A 19,642-nucleotide genomic window follows, 5' to 3' on the forward strand; every position below is an offset into this window, starting at 1 on the left:
AAGTAGGAAAACCGTGTTCTTTACCATGTTAGAGGTTAAGAAAAATATTATAAAACAAGTTGACTTATTTTTACCTTTCTCTCCTTAGAAATTCGCACCAGAATAAAAGTCTTCCTGGGGCGGCCTCTGCTTGGAGTCCCATGTGCCCTGGGCAGCCCCGCTGCTGCGGCCCCGAGGCAGGGGCCACCTCTGCCACTCCCGCTGGCCGTCTCTGTCCCTCACTCTGTGTCCACAGTTTCTCGGAGTACAGCCCCGGGACCTATGCCAGCATCAGGACGGTGCTTCATACCACCGACCCGGAGCTCTGCTCGCCCGTCCTCACGGGGACCTGAGGACCAGTGGGCGGGATGGCCTCGGACGCTGCCCTTTGTCACCCAGCGCCCCCAACCCCCACCCGGTGCACGGAGGAGGGGCCGCCCGGGCTTCTCCCACTGGTCTTCCAATTCCTCTGCACTCACAGCACACAGTAGCTCTGCATTTTCCGCAGACGACCTTTGCTTGTGCCCCGTTTTCCTCACTCAGCAGTAAGCCTTCGAGACCGGGGGGCCATTTTTCATGGCTCCATATAGACCCCTCTGACCAACACATGTACAATAAATGTCTTTGATGCAAGTAATGAAGATAAGGGAACACTTCCAGAAATCTTCCTACCTGTCAGTTTTTGCGCTGCAGTGATCACCGTTGAATGAATGAACTCAGGTGTCTTCCAAAGGTTGGTTTTAGAGCAAATTGAAGTACTTTTAAAACAGAAGGGGGGAATGTGGGTGTAACTGTGCCCCTGGGACACCCATGGCCTTAGCAAATGTCTGCACAGTGCTTAGAATGTGCCAGGCACGGTTCTGAGCACTCGACATGTATTGCCTCTTTCAAGTCTCTGAACGATGCTATGACGTGACACCGTTTTATTTCGCAGATAAGGACACTGAGGCCTTCCGATCCCGGGCCGTCTAGCCCCGGCATGTGTGGTTTCAGCGGCTCGCAGCCTCTCAAGACCCGAACCCCTGGCGATGTTGGTTTGGAATCTCAGTGCCCAAATGCTGCTGCGAAGAAGACATTAGCATTTACGCGTGTTCTCACCAACCCCCTCCTCCAAGCCTACACCCCAAACCTGTTTGTCCTCTGTGCTCCCCGTCTCTCATTACAGCACCATTTGCCTAATCACCAAGCTGTAAATCGCCAACCCCTCCCTATCCTCACCCCCAACATCTCATCCCTCATCCGTCACTCACCTGACAGCTCCACCACCAGGCACCTCTTTGGCCAGTCCCCAATCCTCTGTAGACAGAGCGCTGCCCAGCTCAGGCCCTCGTCACCTCCCACCTGGGGGGGTGCAAACGTGCTCTCTTTTGCAAGCCATTTGTCACTCCTTTGCCAGTTATTTTCCAAAAAGTGATCAAATGACACTCTGCGGCTCAAAATCCTCCAGTGGTTCCTTGCTGCCTGCAGCGGATGGCTTGCCCAGGGAGGTGCGTAAGAGGGTGGCTCCTACACTTTTCCTGCTACCTGCCCTACCCCCGTTCCCTTGATCTCAGGCGACGGGCTCCTGAACAAGCCGTGACATCTCACACCTCAGGGCCTTTGCTCGTGCTGCATTCTCTGTCCGAAATGCCCTTCCTCTTCTCAGGGGAGCCCGCAGTCTGCTTGTCATCGTGCTGGAATGCCATCCCCTCCACTTTCCCCACCTCAGCCCCCCAGGTGGAACCTGTCGTCCCCTAAGCGTACCGCGCACGGCCTGCACTTCTGCCGCGTGCCCGGTCTCCAGCCCGAGCACCTTGGGTGCTGGACCGTGCTTAGCTGTGCATGTACACCCAGGGCTGGATGGGAGATTTTGAGGTTAAGAAACATGAGATCTTACATGAAAAATAGAGTTCGCAAAGATAAAATTATATGAGCTACATGCCGAAGAAGGGTGTCTAGGACATTTTACACGTCTAATCTGTGCTGGTGAGGTTTGTGCCATTCCTGACCCCTTACCACGCCTGCCCCATCGGAAACTGCAGGGTCTCTTCGATGCCTTGTCAGTGAGGTGCCTGTGCATTCGTTTCGCTTTTTGAAAGGTCACGTATGTACTAAGAGCCATTTTCTGTGTTTTGCCTCATCTTCCATCTACATGTTAACAGTCCTCTGATCTCCTGTCTCAGAATCACTGTCCTCATCTGCTGATCCCCACGGCGTGGCCCACTTGAAGTTTTGTAATGCCTTGAGGTTTTAGTAAAAAAGATTGAAGGATAGCTAAGGAAGTCATGCTCAAATTCCTCTCAATTCCAAAGTAATTCAGCCATAATCGTGCTCATGACCATTTCAGACCAAACGCATACCAGTCCCTTTCCCCTCGTGAAAAGCAAAGCCACAAGCAGAAACACTGCTTCCCCGTTTCTCTCTCTCTCGATGCTGTCGCGAAATTCTCCTGACTTTTTCTTCTTTTTTGAATCGCTAGTTTTTCGCTTTTCAGTGATCACCGACAGGAGTAACTCAAAATTCCAAAGGTTGGAATTGATCTCCTCAGGTTTAGAACACACGTATAAAAGTGAGTCATAAAGTACTCGAATTTCAAGTAAAGGAAACTCAGCCGAGGAAGGATTAACAGTGACGAAATGTCAGTTTGGCTTCCTACCCCGTCAAGTGAGGCCGACATCTCAGCAATTTCAAGTGGACGTTATTTTATAATGGAGGGCTTTTTCACAGCAACGTTTTCCTCAAAGAGTGAAATATGCACGCACGAGCCCTGGCCTCCCCGCTCCCCATTCTCCGGGGTGTTTTCTTTGATGGAGCAGTAAACATCATGGCTCCGCCCCACTCGGCGTGTCGCAGGCTGGCGTGGCTCAGCTGAGGGCTTTCTGGCGGCTGTGTTGCAACTGTTGAGCCTTCACTGAAATGATCGATCTACGTATGGTGAAGCCATCGGAAAAGAATGTGAAATATCTAGTCGCCAGCAAGAGGGTGACACCCAACTTGAGACAGCTGCTTCTGCCTCCAACAGAAACAGGGTGAGAGTCTGGGTCACGTCCCGGCTATCTGACAAGACTCACCTGAGACTGCTGTCACCCGGGCATCACAGGCAGGCGTGGTGGGGAAGGGGCAAGGCCTTCACGAGCAAGCAAGTTCACGACAACGCCACTAAAGACATTTGAAAACAGAGAGCGTGGAGACCAAAATGTGGGGAGAGCATCCTGAAAGCCAGCGTGTTCCCCGAGTTTGAGGAGGGAACAGCCGAATGCCATCTCCCAAGCCAGGTGTTGTCTCCAAGGAGCCCCAGCCTTGGCTCTGCCTCATTTAAAGTGTCCAGGCGGCTCTGCGGCGGGGCCACAGGCTGAACCCAGAGTATCCGGCAGCAACACGTACCGGCAGTGCCGCCACTTAGAAGGGCAAGTGCGGCTTCAGAAATGACCGTCTGGGTTTGAGTCCTGAACTTACTGGCTATGACACTCTGAACACATCATTTGATCTCTGGACCTCGTTTCTCCACCTACAAGGTGGGCATAACCCTGTCTACCTGTTGCTTTAAGAATCCAATGGGCTCAGGTAGGTATGCAGTCACTTTGAACCCTGAAAATGCTGAAAGAAGGTTAACATCATTACCACTCGGAATGACGACAGCTGTTGGTCCTCTATGATACGCTTCTCCCTATGCTAGATGATGGCGGATTTTTTATATGACATAATATAGTTTCTGTCCTTTAACCAGCTTATAATTTAGGGAGGAAAATGGGGAGATGGAACATTTAATATTGAGCTTCAATAGGTCTGACATTGTTTGAGACGCTCTTCGCGAAACAAAACAAAACAAACGAACAAAACCCTTGGTGAGACTTGTTACCCAGTTGAGGAAACTGAGGCTCAGCGAGTCAATCACTTTCTTGAGTCACATAGCTGCAAGGCAAGGGTGGAGAGGCCACACTCTCCCTTCCACACCCCATTTCTCCAGAGTGGAAGACTGCCACCTCACAGCGGGCACTGGCAAACAGCACAGGACACAATGGCTCCAGAGAGCCAGGTGGGACAGACTCTCGCATGTCAGGCGTGGAGGCTCTGCCATTATCCTGCCACTGCTCCCTTCAGCACAAGCGGCTTCATGAGGGTGAGGTCGCCGCATGTGACAAGCCCTGCAAATGGTCGGTCAGGGTAGGATTAGGTCACATGGCCGACCCACAGCACTTGGAGGAAGTGGACAGGGTTCCTGGCCGCCTAATCTCTGAAGAAGATGGAAGCCAACTATCCAGTGTCTTTGTGCCAGGCACTGTGTGAGATTCTTTAATGGCCCAAAACTTGATATTGTTTTCCTCGTTTTACAGATGAGAAAACTGAGGACTGGCAGAGCAGGAGACTGCCTAAGGTAAAAACAAAGGCAGATCTGAGATTTGAATCCAGATCTGATTGACTTGAAATCAGAATTGACTCTCAGATTCCTGTAGAACCAAATGAACTACAAGGCAGAGCAGCCTTGTGACAAGTGGTTTGATAAAGGGCAAGCTGAGCACTGGGGGAGTAATTTGAATGGGACAGGAAGGGTTCCTGGAGGAGATGGCATCAGAGGTCACCCTAAGAGAGGCGGGAGTAGGGTGCTGGGGAGAGAGGCATAGGCAACCAGGAGCTGCAAATGGCAGGATGCATTTAGGTGAACGCTGTGATGGGGTCCAGAGCACTGAGGGCTTTTAACTGGGACATAAATTTGGAAACAGAGAAGGAACTTGAAAGTCAGGCCGGGGAGCTTAGCCTGGAGTGTGTAAACTGTGGGTAGCTAAGATCAGAACGACTGTTAGAGCCATGGGACATTGGACCTGGAAGGAACCAGATGACCTGTCCAAACTCCTCCTTTTTCTGAGGCCCAGAGAGAAGTGACTCAGCCAAGGTCACCTGAGGGTCAGCAGAACCTGGGCTAGAAGCCAGGTCTTGGGACTCACCCCCTGCCTCCCCACGTCCACAAGGCTGTCAGACCATGTGTTAGAGCTACCGGGGAGGCGTCCAAAATCCATCCCCTGCCCTGAAGCCCATGACTCGGGGGGGCACCTCGAAGATCCACCCTTGAGCTTAAGAGGGTCACTGCAAAACAAATAAAAAGATGCTAAACTTCAGTCATGATTTTTTAAAATGTAAATCAAAACAATAGGATGCTGTTTTTCATCTAACTGACCAGTGAAGCAAAATTTGACAATGCCCATGGCTGGTGAGGGTGCGGTCCTACGGGCAGTCCGCTGTCCCACTGGTAGGAGTCTAAATGGGGCGGCCTTTCGCAAAACTATTTGGTGAGATCTATAAAACTCAAAAAAAATGCATACCTTTTTCAGAGTAAGTCCAATTCTAGCCAATTCTAGGGATTTATTTAGCCTATGGCTCTACTGGATCAAGTGTGCAAAGTGTGTAGAGGGATGTTTATTGTGAAAAACTGCGGGGGGGGGGGACCCTTATTCACCAGTAGAGTCTACTTGAGTCATCATACCTCAATACAAAGGAATAATAATGCAGCCATTTCTCAAGTGCAATGGACGTATGTGCGCTGACATGGAAAGTGTTTAAGACATAGGAGGTGAAGCGAGCGAGCCGAGGAGAACGTGCACAGTGTGAATCTCATTCGCGTACAAAAACAAAACATACACCTGCTTTAGATACATAGGGAATATCTGAAAAGATAAACGAAAACTGTTAACAGTGGTTATCTTGGGGAGAGGCTGGGAGGGGAAGGGAGACCTCTGCCCTAAGCCCTGTGTATTTTTTAAATTTCTTTATTGTCTTTCTTCCTTTTTTTTCTTCCTTTATTTCACCCTTTCTTTCTGTGTTGCTCCTTAAAAAAAAAAAAAAACAAACTGTGAGCATGTATTATTTTTATAATTTAAAAAATTAGTAAGAAAATTAAAAAGGAAAGGTTTTGCCGACAGCTCGTAGGTAGAGATTTTAACTTCTGTTTCAGAGAACCCTTAGAGACAGACTAAGTCTATATTCAAATTTACAAAATAGACAGAATGTTTTTTATTAATACACCTAAGGTCTAATAACCTCAGGCCCTGACAGCTATTGTTTTTGGTTTTACGGTTTGATATTTATTTATTCGTCCCATATTTATTTTGCACCTACTGTGAGTCAGGCCTGGGGACTGAAGCGGGAAGCCGTGAGTCTCCTGCAGCAGGGTCGTTTAAATCAACCCCAGACATGGCACAGAAGGGAGGAGGCCGAGAGGCAGAACAGATGCTTACAGAGGAATGTACCCTCTCCGCAAACACGGACTGGGTATTACCGATGTGTCCCCAGGGAGCCGGGGGCATTATAATAATGCGATAGGATCCCTGCCCTCTCTTGAAACGTTTCCACCACGGTGGAGACAGACACAAACGGGAAATTGTATATTACCCACAAAATGTGGTGACTGTGGTAATGGGGCGACGCCGAAGGTACTGTCTGTGCGCACAGGACACTTAATCCAGCCTGGAGGCTGAGGGAGGCCACCGGGAAGGATGGGGCGTCCTGGCTGCGTCTGGGAGGTTGATGGAGCTTGATGAGCAGGAAGCGGAGCGGGGAACTGCGAGGCTCTTAGCGGACAACCGCACGGGGGAGGAGCGGAGTTGCCAAAGGGCAGATCGAGCTGTTCGCTTCCACGCCCTGCGAAGGAGTTTTGACTTTATCTCGAGTGTAATAAGGTAACGTGATCTAAAGTGTGTGCTTTAAAAATGTCACTCTGGCCACAGTTAGAGATGGAGTATAGGGAGAAGAGGGAAAGATGAGGGACAGAGACATTGTTTCCCAACTTGAGTCACTTCAGCAGCACAACTCTGATTTGCACCCACGTCTATGGGCCACCTGTACTATTATTTACTTAATATTTTCTTAAATTTGCTCATTTAAAAATATAGTTTATTTAAACAGGAAACCAGTGAATAAGAAACAAAAACAGGGTACCAGTGTGGTACCCAGGCTTAGGAGACAGAAACTAGCAATGGCAGGAGGAGACATTGGGAAGAGTCTATAGTTGCTGACTTAGGTCCCAAGGGGCCTGGAGAACAGGGAGCAGGAAGCCGGCGGGAGCAGGCGAGGGACAGCCGGAGCTGCTACAGGCTGCAGTGGCCGCCATGTTGCTAAATCCTCCTCCAGGCAGCACGTGATCTGCTGACCGCACCTTCCTCCTGTCTCGCTTTCTCCTCTCAGCTTCCAAGCTTCCACTTTTCTCCTCCCTTGGTGATCCCCCCTTGGCCCTCTCCTCTGCTGGATCCTCTCTTCCCAGCTCCTCTATGTCGAAGCTGTTGGTCCTGCCTTTCCTTCCCTCACTGCCATGGAGATTCATCCCATCACCAGGCTTTCGATACCATCTCTGTGCTGATGTCTCCCAGACGTCCATTCAGCCCAGACTTCTCCCCTGGACTCTAAACTCGTATCTAAACATCTATAGATACAGCCTCTTGGATCTCTAATGAAAACCTCCCCACACCCGTACCTGAAGTCTTCCCCAGCTCAGTGATAGCAAATCTTTCTTTTTAGCTTTCTGTTGAAAACCTTATACTTGTTCTTGGCTTTTTTTCCTCACACTCCATATCCAATTTCCAGGACACCTGGTTGGTTCTATCTTCGGAATAGATCCAGAGTTTGACCAGTTCTCACCACTCCCCTTTACCTCCCAAGGTCGAGATGTTATCATCTTTGGCTTGGTCTCCCTGCTCCCATCTTTGCCCCCCTACCACCCAGCAGCCAGATTAAAGACAGGACTGAGATCACGTCTCTGCCCAAATCCAAACCTTCCAATGCTTCTCGGTAAAAACCTAAGACCATACGAAGGCCTACATGTCCCCTGTCCTCCTGCTTTGTCCCCCTCCAGCCTTACTGTTCTGCTTTTCACTGTCCCCATCTTCCGCAAAGCTGGGCCTCTGCCTGGACCACTCCCTTACCACCTACTTAAAGGCCTCTCCTCCTTAAGTCTTCTGACTCCAACTCTACACCACGCTTCCCAGCTGCCTGCCTTGCTTTATTTTTCTCCAGCAAAACTTGACACTTTCTAATATACCATATAATTTATTTTTTTAATGGTCTGTTACTCCCAAGTAGGGTCCTGGAGGAAGGCAGGGGTTTGGTCCATTCCGTTCACTGGCCTATCCCCAGCATCTCGATCAGTGCCTGACAATAAATGTTTGTTGCATGAATGAGCAGACGCCTGGATAAGAGGGGAGCTTCAGCTCAGGATGGACAATTTTGAGCCTGCAGTAGGGGTGGAAATGAATGGAAACGGGGTGGTACGGAGTGGGACGGCAATAGGGCTGCTAGAAGGAGCAGAGTGGGTAGGAGTGAGCCTGAGGAAGGTGCACTGGAGGGGAAGGCGGAGGGGGGGAGCTGAAGCCCAAACGGGGGTTCTGAGAGGGCTAAGGGGTAGGTAGAGGTTAGAAGTGGGAGACGGGTGGGGGATGGCGGTGGGGTGGAGCCCGGGGTGGGGGGAGGTGGAGGAACAGGCACTTGGACAAGACCGCTCACGTGAGGCTGATGAGCGCAATCTGCTGGTACCCACACCGGCCTCACCCTGGACAGGAGACATCGGTTAGGAGACTGTCGCAGTTGTCCAGTGACTGTCACATAGTGGACAATGTGAGATGGATGAGCAGAAGGATGGAAAACCAGACAGCTACGGTGGGCAAGGCGAGGAGGGAGACATCTGACGTTTCTCGGGTAAAAGCCTGGGGGCTCAGAAATTAAGTGGACGCGTACGGAGGAGACGCGAGAGGGGACAGGAGGAGGGCGGGGCCTTCAGAGTCCCCCTAGGCGGGAAGGTGCCCGAGGCGGCCGAGCGGCGGACTGCTGGGCGCCCGTAAGAGGTGCGGCTGCGGGTGGGGAGGCTCCATCACTGCTGCAGCGGAGGGCTTTGGGGGAAGGGGGCGAGTGCCCAGCGCCAGGGGAGGCGGCGCCAAGGCACGGCCTGTCCCGCAGGTGGGCGGCCGGGAGCGCCACGGCGGGGCAGAGCGGCGACGTGGCGCCGGGTGCCCCTGAGTGGGCACACGGGGGCCCGGCGAGGGGCAGCAGGTGCGCGCCAGGAGCCGCGCGGCCACTCCGGTCCGCTCCCGGCGCGCCACACGGACGCGGCGGCCCCCGCCCGCGCCGCTCGGCCCCGTCGCCCCCGTCCCGGCGCCCCGCGCGCCGGCCAATCAGGCGGAGCCGCCGGCCGCCCGGCCCCGAGGCCCCGCCCCGGCCCGGCGCGCCGCCAGCCAATGGGAGGCCGAGCCCGGGCGCCCAGTGCGCGCAGCCCGCGCGGAGCCGGCTCAGAGCGAGAAAAGCGAACCCAACCCGTCGGGGCCGCCGCTCCGGACCCGCCGCCGCCGCCGCCGCCGCCGCCGCCGCCTCCTCCCCCCGGATCGGGTGTACTGTCCCAACCCGAAAGTCCAGTTCTGCGGCCCGGCAGCGGCGAGCGAGCGCGATGACACAGGAGTACGACAAGTGAGTGAGGCGCGGGCGCGCGAGTCCGGCCCGGCGGCCCCGGGCGGCCGCCGCGCGCCGGGCCGGCAGCACCTGCCGCGAGGCCGGGCCGGGCGAGAGCGGGCGGCGCGGCGCGAGGCCGGGCGGGCGCGGCGCGAGCGCGGCTCGCGCGTCCTGTCGTCGACCCCGCGGGGCCTCCGCCTCTCAGCGCCACCCCCCGCCTTTGTTCCACCGAAGCCCCCCGGGGGGACCCTCGCCCGTGGGGGTCGGCTCCGGAGAGGAGCCCCTCTCCCCCCCTCCGCGTCCTCGCAGGGCGACCCCCTCACGGGCGCGCCCCTCACTGCCCCGCTAGGGGCCCGGGTGCGCGGAAGGAGACTCGGGCCTGCGGGCCGGAGGGCTGCGGCCCCCGCGGCGGACGCGCCCCGCGCCCGGTGCCCCCCGTCCGGGTCGCTCTCGGGGGTCTTTGCTCAGTGGAGTCCGTGGAGCTCTTTGGGACGCGCCGCGCGGCTGGAAAGGTCGAGGTCTCCAGGTGATCTCTTGTCGCTCAACCGTGTGTCATTGGGCCGGCCTGCTAGAACTTCCGAAAGGGGAAATTCAGGGAAGAGTTGACGTGCTCCGGCGTCCCGGCATTTTCTTTTCCCTGGCCGGCCGTGTGAGAAAGTTGCTGCCGGAATTACTGTGCCACTTGCATCATTGATGGCAATTACAGATTACTGTAACTCAGAATACTCGGAAAAGAACGAGGGGATGAAACTTTGAAATCAGGTGCTGTACCAACACGCCTTTCGGAATTTGTGATTAAAGAAAGATTTTGACAAATGTAACGTAGTAATAATGTAAGACGTTAACAGGGGACAGTGGATGAGGGGTATTTCTGTATTTTCTTTGCAGCTGTTTTGTACATATAAAATCGTTCCAAAATAAATTTATTTAAAACTAAGTCACACCGAACCAATTAGTATGTTTCAGATCAGTATACCTAGCACAGAGAGGTACCCCGCCCAGTTTTATAATTATTTGCTAATGATCATTTTAAGTGTGCTCTTTTTCTGGATGAGAAGGTTAGATATGTATGGAATATCTTAAATAGATTTATCTTTCGTTGTAGAATATGCAGTTAAATTGTCTCTTGAAAAATATAGTATTTTGGAAGTCTGCGAGATCATTGATGAAGGGTTTAAGATCCCCCCAAGGCAGTGCCGAGCCTTTTGGGACTAGCAATAGCCTGTCATATAAGGAAACAGACTAAGAAAGGCAGCTGCTTTCATGTTTATTTCTCTCCTATAGTTTAGATAAGGCAGATTTCCAAAGCTAAATTTTGGCCTTAGGCACACTTTGGAAATGTGAGACACACCTTCAGGGTGATCACAAACACAACCATTTGCAAAAAATATTTTATTTATTTTTTGTTGCTTCTACAAATTTGGGATAGGCGTGGGAGAAGAAGAGAAGCTGAAAAACTAGCATTATGGGAATTGAATGAGCCAAGTGCTGTCATAATCTTTTGGAAGTAGCTATTACACTATTAATAATAGCTTAGCAGTACACCAGTAAATCACCCAAGGTACTACTGGTTCAGTAGCTGTTATACTCTGCTCCTGATGGCATAGGAAATGCCTCTTTGTATATTTGTTTTTTCTTAAATTTGTATAAATAGTCTTCATTTTTAAACAGACGGTCTGCTTTGAACAACCCATTGTTTTATGTTAAACTAGTACACCACTTTAAGACTTCTCTTTCTACCAAATATACGGTACGATTATGCCTAGATAGGGGTAAAACACTGGCTTTGAAATAAGACTTAATTTTGACAGAAGATAAATTAGGTTGTTGGATTCCCCACACACACCCCTTTTCCAAAGATGTTCTCCTTTTTCTAAATCTGTTTTTAAAGGGCCTGGGTGACTGCCAAATCCTAACCTTTGTTGATTACTTGAAAAGATAATCAGTCTTTCTACATTCACTTTTACAGTAGGTAGGTCACCTTTAGGCCGTTTACATATTTCATTTTTGTGTTGCAGTGAGAACTGATCCTTAAATTTGCTTGTTAGAAGAGTGATAATTCAGAGCAGTTCTGAACATTTAAATTTTTTTTTCCTTAAAAAAAAAAATCCTTCATTTTGCTGGAGGTGGTGTTCCATTTTTTTTTCTTTATTGACTTATTAAATAGTACCAACTGAACAGTTGTTGAGACTGTTTACATATTAAGTTTTTGGGATCAGTAATGTTTGCTTTAATCTTTTAAATTAAGTCTTCTATAAGAGTTTACTAAGAGCTACATTGATTTTTCTGGATTTTTCCCACAAAACTACAGTATTAAAATGAAACAGTCCTTGTCCAGTTTGGAAAACTGGTAAAGATTTTTTTAAAAGCTTCCTCCATATATTTTCTTTAAAATCTGTTCAGTGGCTTCATTTAATGTTGTAGATTCTTAAGTGTTTATCTCTAAGATAAACAGTTAACTCCCATGCCAGAAAATTATGCCTCCTTATTGATTTACAGTCCCCTGTGGCCACATTCCATGCTCAATCTGCTGGTAATCAGTAGAATATTCTGACTTTCTCATATACCCCGGAGGATTAAATGAGGTATCCCTTTTTCATTCCGCTCCTTCCTCCTCTCCCCCTCGTTCATGGGTAGGAAAGTTTTTAAGGCATAGTATCAGCAGGAGAAAGGGGGAAATAACATGTAGCAGCATGATGATTGAACCATATATTCTCATCTTTAAGAGGGTACAGTCTTGATTGCATATGTCCAAAAAGAATAAGCGTTCTGTTTCACATTATGTTGTCCTTAAATTATTCGTTTACGTGCAGTGTTTGAATAGCCTGCATTTTCTTGGAGCGTTTTGGTTTTTTCCTGCCAAATAGTATATCCTGGGTTCCCTGTGTCAGTTAACTGCAAGTTTCCCTATGTTTAAATGCCCTTTATCTTACTAGTGACCCATTGGCCTGCATTTAAGGAAGCTGTCTTCTGGTCTTGTCTTAATTTACTTTACTAGGGTCATTGATGAAACAATGGACTGCTTTATGGGCACACACATCAATTAATTGGTTGTTTGGTCCTTTGCAAATGAGCTTATGATGCCTCGCAGTAGAAAAGTATGATAAATATTTTTCTAATTTCTCTGAAGCAAACGGCCAGTGTTGGTTCTTCAGAATGAAGCGCTTTATCCGCAGCGGCGCTCCTACACTAGCGAGGATGAAGCCTGGAAATCCTTCCTGGAAAACCCTCTCACTGCCGCAACCAAAGCGATGATGAGCATCAATGGAGATGAGGACAGTGCCGCTGCGCTGGGCTTGCTCTATGACTATTACAAGGTAGGCTCACCTGCTCTTTAAAAACCCGTCACGACAGCCCACGATGCACTTGATTCAGCTGCGTATAAAACAGTAATTTGCTGGTGGAATGTAATGCAAGTTGCTTCTGTAGTGACTATAAATAGTTTAATGAGTACTTTGAATTACTATGGTTCAAAGCTGAAAGTCTGCGATCACAGAGTCAAAGAGTTGTTTTTAAATTGTGTGAAGTAGCCAGCTGTTCTGGCTCCGTCTGAAAAGTAAAGCTATCATAAAAGAAGATGGAAGATGTGTCTTATTGAGATCGAACATTTCTCAAAGGTAGTTCTTAGTGCCATCAGAGTGGGCAGTGGTTCATTCCTGTGTAGGCAGAGTGATTTCCTTTTCCCCAAATGATATTACAGAGCCTTCGATTTGATTTGGTTCTAAGATTCATGAAAAACTATTTTCTGGTCTTGGACTTCCTAGTTCTAAGATCAGGATCCATTTTGTTGCCTGTTTCTGGAGATTTGGATGAGTCTTAAATATAGTCCCTCCTCTGCTTGGGGTTTTGCATGGTGTTCATAGCTGGACATGATGGCACTGATCTGTGTCATTGTCATTGTCCTAATAACACTACCTACCACTTCCGGATTACCTGCACTATGCTAGCTGTGTTCACAATGTGTATGTTACTTCTGATGCTTCCAGAATCCCTGCAGGATAGGTGGTGTTATCTCTAGTTAGCAGATGAGAACAATCAAGTTCTCAGGTCTCACAACTACTAAGTGTTGCAGCTGGGATTCCCGGCCTGGTCTGGTTCGTGCCAGGCGTTCTCGCCAGTGTGCCATGCTGTCCCCTGTGGGGTGCGCTTTGCCCGCTGGATTCACTTTGGCAATTCTCCTTTCTGACCAATAGCAGATATGTGGGGATGGCTACACGTTACAGTTTATTTTTCCTAGCTTTTGTCTTGAAAACGTTCAAACTGATGGAAAACTTAAAATAACAGGATAATCAACTCCCAAATACTTACACCTAGATTGACCAATTGCCTGCCTTTTGTTGTATTCTGGCACTGTATTCTTTCTTGAATATAAGGAATGCAGAGAGGGAAAAGCAAAGAAGATAGTTTGATCAAAATTAGGGTGGGACCTAAATGAAAGATTTTAATTATTTTCTGGTCTGAGGTCTTGTGGCCAGCTTATTGAGTTTGAGAGACCGAGGTAAGTATTTTTTTGACTATGAATGGAATCTTGTATAGTAACTAATGATGCTAGAAAAACCCTTGCCTGGGAAGTGTAGTCATGAAGGGCTCCTTTGAAGTAGAACTTTTTATATATCTGTTCTTTGTGGCATGTCTTATTGACTCAATCAGTATAAGAACCGTAAGTTCCTAAGTACTTATGATGAAGTTTGAAGTTAAATATTTTTAACTGAAACTTTTGAGAATGAGAGGAAACCAACAAGTTTAGTACCAGAAAGACTGCTGATTGCACTGATTGTGTGTGTATGTTTTAAATAAAGGATCCTGAAGGTATTTTACATCTTAAGAGAAGGTAAATCCTCATGTCTGTCCATTAAGGGTAACAATATTACTAGTGCTCTATGTCATGTTTCTTCTGATAGGTATAGGGTTATTTATTTTTCATGAACTGACTTATTTGTTTCAGTTTTTTGGCCATAACTGTCAGTCATTTTTACATAATAACTTTGGTAAAGCTTTAAAAGCACATTGTTACTACATGAAACGATTTATTTTGTCGTTAAGGGTAAAACAAGTTGTAAGAAGAGAATTCCTACATTCACATTGAAAAGCAGTTTCAAACTTCTTAGCAGTCTTGCTGGGACCACGTCTCAGTTGGATTGATGTCTGCAGTGTACCACACAGTGTTTGCCTGCTTTCACCTTCTGTACAAAGAAGAGCAGAATCAAAAAAAGAATAGAACAAACTGAGTTTGATTTATCCTTTGAATAATTGGCGATATGAATCCCAGAGTATCTAAAGAAGTTTATCATTTGAAACCAGCATTTGGATCTTGGGAGTGCACTGTTACCTGGCTGATCCCTTTGATTTTGCATTTATTTGCTCTGAAAGGAAAGGTAGCAAAGAAGAACAGCGAGAAAGTTGAAAGAGCCCAGTTGCATTTTCAGTAGTTTCTTCTCTATTACCTTACATAGGTAGGTAAATGGGTAAAACCCAGCCAGATATTTCTTTTAAGAGATAAAACCCAGACTCAATGATAGTAAGACTGTGATGCCCTGAGTTTATTTGGCCACTAATTAACAGTTGGCTTTTACATATCGACCTGATGACCAGATCGTAAGCTCTTGGGGGCAGACACTGTCTTATTCATCGTGTTTCCCCAGCATTCAGTAGACATATGAATGATTGAACTTACCGAAAAATAAAAGGCTGTCATATGTGTTACCATCTAAGGTTCCAAGAGAGAGGAGGTCATCAACAGCAAAGGCAGATGTTGAGCACCCAGAGGCAGATCACAGCAAAAGGTAATGTCTAACATAGAGCATAAACTAGTACTCTTGACAAATACCAGATTTCTGTGCCAATAAGATGAGAGTTTATTTAAATGAACAAGCACTAGTGAAAGTGATAGTTAAGTTGGACTCTTAACTATCTAAATTCACATTTCATTACTGGTTTGCCTCTTACTAATCATGATTCTCTTACTCTAAGAAGTCAGGAGTTTCTTTAGTCATAATTGCCTTTTCTGGAAAACAAAGCATTAACTTTCTCTTCCAAAGGGATGTTTTTAATAATAACATAAGTAGTTGCTGATTTGTCTTTGATGCTCTCTTAAGAAGGATGTAGCTATGGTGGAGGTCCATTAAAAAAAGTTAAGTACCAATGATCTTGAAAAACCGCCTAAGCAAGACTTACTGAAGTACATTCAACTGTAGTCCAATCTCCTATTGAAGTTAATTAAAAAATATTTTAGGTTAAAACTTTGAGAAAATTAAATCAAGCCTTTATGGCTATGAAAAAAGTAAATATACCTTTTAAATTACCCTGAGTTCTATTACTGTAAAGGAGTAAAACATTTTTAAAGAAAGAACAATCACTCAGAATTCCACTGCCCTGAGGAGGTATTTATCTATCTGTGGTGGTGGTTACAGTCATGGATAGGATGCAGTAGTGAGGCTTCTTCTGCTTTGTACGTTTGATAAATATTTTTCATGTTACTGTTTTAATCTTCATCATTACTCTTTGGTGAAGGGCTTATGGCTTTTGTTTGCTTTTTATTATGGGCATTTTCAAACATAACAAAAGTAGAGAAATAGTATAAACACACATGTATCATTACCAGCCTCTACAGTTACCAACATAATTCCTCCTGTTTAGTATACTCTTTCTTCTCTAACTTTTTAAATTAATTAATTTTTAAATTTATTTTTGCTGAGTATTTAAAGCAAAATCTAGCTATCCTTAACATTAAGGCTATGTTTGATTTTTACTGCTAAAGCCTTAGTGAACAACCTTCTAGATAGCTTTTTCTTTTTTTCCTCAGGATAAATTCTTAGGTGTGAATATATAGTTCAAAGTTTGAATATGTTATTGATCTTGAAATGTACGAAATTGCCAAATTGCTTTTTTACTTAAAGGTATCATCAGCCTATATGATTTGAGGGGGCCCTGCAAATTCATTGATTTTACCCTGGACTAGAAATCATCTTATATTGCCCAGGATATTTAATTAACCAAAAGTAATTTTATGCAATGTAATCATTACTGGTGCATTACATTACTGGTGCAGTGTAATCATAAGTTTTCTTTTGGTGAAAGAGAAAGTCAAATAAGCAAGCGTAAGTACCAGGAGAAGTGGCGACTGGTAACAACAGCTCATACTTCTTGAGCTCTATGTGCCCGGCCTTGTGACACACATTTCAGTGTATCATCTCGTTTTATCCTCCCTCGTCACAGCCTCACGACACGATTTTACACACAAGCATGTAGTTACTACGAGATGAAGTAGGTCGCTCAAGGTCACACAGAATCTGAGCTGAGGCTGTCTGACATTAGAGTCCGTGTGTGACCCACCATCCGAGACTGTTCCTGCCAACCATGTTTGTAGCTTCAGGGTTATAATGAAATATGATGTTATTAGGATTATGGGAAATAAAGTATAATAGAGGAGAGCTCCGAGTGCTCAGTATTCAAATGAAATTTTACTACTTTTTTATTTTACTTGACCTATAACTATGAAGTCTTTTTTCTTTCTCTAATATTGAGTTTTTGTGCTTTTTTCTATTTATTTGGTTTCTATCAAGTGTATTATTATTATTGCATAGGACCCAACAGCCCGATGCCATTAGGAAAATAAAAATTGTCAAAGAACTGTATCAGCATTGAGTTGTAAAAACATAGGGTTTTTTTTTTTTTTTTTCCCTTAAAGAAACAGCATACCAAATGTGACTGAGCAGTCCCTCATCTCTGCTGGAGAAAACAGAGTGCAAGTTCTGAAAAATGTGCCATTTAACATTGTCCTTCCTCATGGCAACCAACTGGGCATTGATAAGAGAGGCCATCTAACAGTTCCTGATACAACAGTCACTGTCTCCATAGCAACGATGCCTACCCACTCCATCAAGACAGAAACCCAGCCCCACGGCTTTGCTTCAGGAATCCCCCCAGGAGTGTATCATCCTGAGCCCACTGAGCGGGTGGTGGTTTTCGACCGGAACCTTAATACTGACCAGTTCAGCTCTGGTGCTCAACCCCCAAATGCTCAAAGGCGAACTCCAGACTCTACCTTCTCAGAGACCTTCAAGGAAGGCGTTCAGGAGGTACAGGAAACAAAAGCATCTTCCTGAGATGGCTGTGTGTTTGTATAAGTATCGGGTTCCACCTCTTCCTTGTTATATAAGCCTGAAACTCAGCCTAAAACGAATGGATTAGGAACAAAAGTGTTTTTTTAAAGAGAAAAGCCCCATGGGTATAATTTGTAAACTAAACCTATAAACCCAGAAATTATTATCGAGAGCACATGGCTAATCTTACCAGCAGCTGAGTTAACAATTATGATTTCAGCTAAGTGATTTGCTGGATAAGGAGAAAAAGAACCATATACATAATTTTCCATTGACAACAAATATATCCATACAGTCCATTTTCAACTTTTTCTCTAGAACAAAACAAGCTCCCTGCAACTGGTCTTACTTAATCTGAGACGATCTGTCATGTATTTGCTTGGTGTTTCTGGGTTGGTAGCATTGTCAGGGAGGCAGATGGATCTCAATGCCAAATGCACTGTGTGACATTTACAAATGAACTGCAGATACTTCTGAGGGTTTTGTGGTGATGAACACCTTACTCAGGTAAAAACGAGGAACTGAAGATGTTTGAAACTCTTTAATGGTGGGGGTGGGGGTGGGGGTAGGGATGAGGGCCCATCTCTCTCCCTAGAAAGATAGGAGTAGAGTAGTAAACTCATTTGAGAGAGCACACCAGTTCAGCCAGCCATGTGCATACTCGATACCCTGTCTTAACTTGGTACAATGATAGTGCAGACTGCTAAAAGTCTTCAGATTTTGGTTGCAGATTCTAGAATTTGAACAGAATTGGAATGTGTGGGGAAGCGGAACGGGATGAGTACTCTGTGGGAGTACCTACCTCGATTGTTTTAATTTAATTGAGCAACATAGAAAACGGATATTTTTCGTTCTTTTCAATTTTCAAAGTTTTCACAGAGTTAAAATTTTTATTTTCAAATAAATGTCGAAAGCGCAGTGGGTTGTTGTAAGCCCCATGCGCCGTGCTGTGCCAGACTTGGTCTTTAGTAAGCCTGATAACCAGTTACATAGTTGTGGCTCATTGCGTTGATATTTCAGGTTTTCTTCCCCTCGGAGCTCAGTCTGCGGATGCCTGGCATGAATTCAGAGGACTATGTTTTTGACAGTGTTTCTGGGTAATGGTTGTTCTTTTAATTTGATTTTTAACTTTCAGCTTTTATGACATTTCTTTTTGTTAATTTGATACTGAAAAATCAGAGGTGGCTTTAGTGGGCTTTCTCTTGTATCTTCCTACAGTTGCTGTGGTAAACTCTTTCTTTGCTAGAGGACACTTGCTTCAGTGCATTCAGTTTTGAATTCTGAGCTGTGTTTCATATTTTCTTAATTCTTGGTGCTGGCGCTTTTTCTTTCCTTTGGTTTCTTTATGCCATGGTAGTAGAATGGAATCTTAAGAGATGAGGGGATTGGATCGATCTCTGAGGGCTCTTCTGTTTCCAAAAGTGTATAATTCTGTGAGAATTTAGGAATAACATCGGGTAGATAAAGGCTTTTATTTTTTAATTAGCCTCACTAATGGTAAAATAAATGAAGTCAACTTTTTTCTGACCTAACCATTTTCTTTAAACTTCACAAAATAATATCTCATACTTACTTGGAATATGAATATTTTCCAAGTTAATTATGAGCATATGTAAACATCTTCAGGTTTATTGGCATCTAGGATTTCATTTTATAGTTTTGTCTTATGTATTTTTTATGTGTATGTGTTTTGAAATTTTTAAAAAAGTTTTATTTAAAAGTCCAGAATTTTATGGGAATCAAGACTTCCCTTAAAGACTTGTCTCTCAAGTTCAGGAGTCAAGAACTGAAATGCCTTTAGGATCTAGGACAGGGGTTGGCGAATTTTTTCCATTAAGGATCAAACAGTAAATACTGTAGGCTTTGTGGGCCATGTAGCCTCTGTTGCAACTACCCAGCTCTGCTGCCTTAGTACAAAAATAGTCGTAGAAAATGTGTAAACAAAGGACGTGACTGTATTTCAATACATTTTAAAATTTTATTTACAAAAAGAGGTGTAATTTGCCAACCCCTCACCTAGACAGGTTATCAAGCAACTTCAGGGGCGTATACGATCATACTGTAAGGTAACAGGAAACGTAGAGAATTGTGGGGTGCCCATCTGAAGACATTTAAAGTACAGGCAAAACAACATAAAAGCATTGCTCTGACCAAATCAA

The 19,642-nt window shown here is 46.0% G+C and overlaps 1 protein-coding gene across 3 annotated transcripts in view; it reads left to right on the forward strand.

The window, feature by feature from the left end:
- The first annotated feature begins 9,232 nt into the window (after window positions 1-9,232).
- GRHL1 (grainyhead like transcription factor 1) overlaps window positions 9,233-19,642 on the forward strand; it is a 44,145-nt gene continuing 33,735 nt past the window's right edge. Inside the window, exons 1-5 of one of the 3 annotated variants that reach the window (XM_016121160.2) lie at window positions 9,233-9,399; window positions 12,512-12,698; window positions 15,094-15,164; window positions 17,069-17,459; window positions 18,504-18,580. In XM_016121160.2, coding sequence (XP_015976646.2) covers window positions 9,380-9,399; window positions 12,512-12,698; window positions 15,094-15,164; window positions 17,069-17,459; window positions 18,504-18,580 — 746 coding nt within the window. In that variant the 5' untranslated portion in view covers window positions 9,233-9,379. Of the gene's footprint in view, window positions 9,400-9,591; window positions 10,144-12,511; window positions 12,699-15,093; window positions 15,165-17,068; window positions 17,460-18,503; window positions 18,581-19,642 lie in introns of those variants that run through there. The other 2 variants (XM_036224733.1, XM_036224734.1) reach the window with 2 other exon arrangements.

Source organism: Rousettus aegyptiacus, unplaced genomic scaffold (assembly GCF_014176215.1).
Source record: "Rousettus aegyptiacus isolate mRouAeg1 unplaced genomic scaffold, mRouAeg1.p scaffold_m13_p_7, whole genome shotgun sequence".
NCBI lineage: Eukaryota > Metazoa > Chordata > Mammalia > Chiroptera > Pteropodidae > Rousettus > Rousettus aegyptiacus.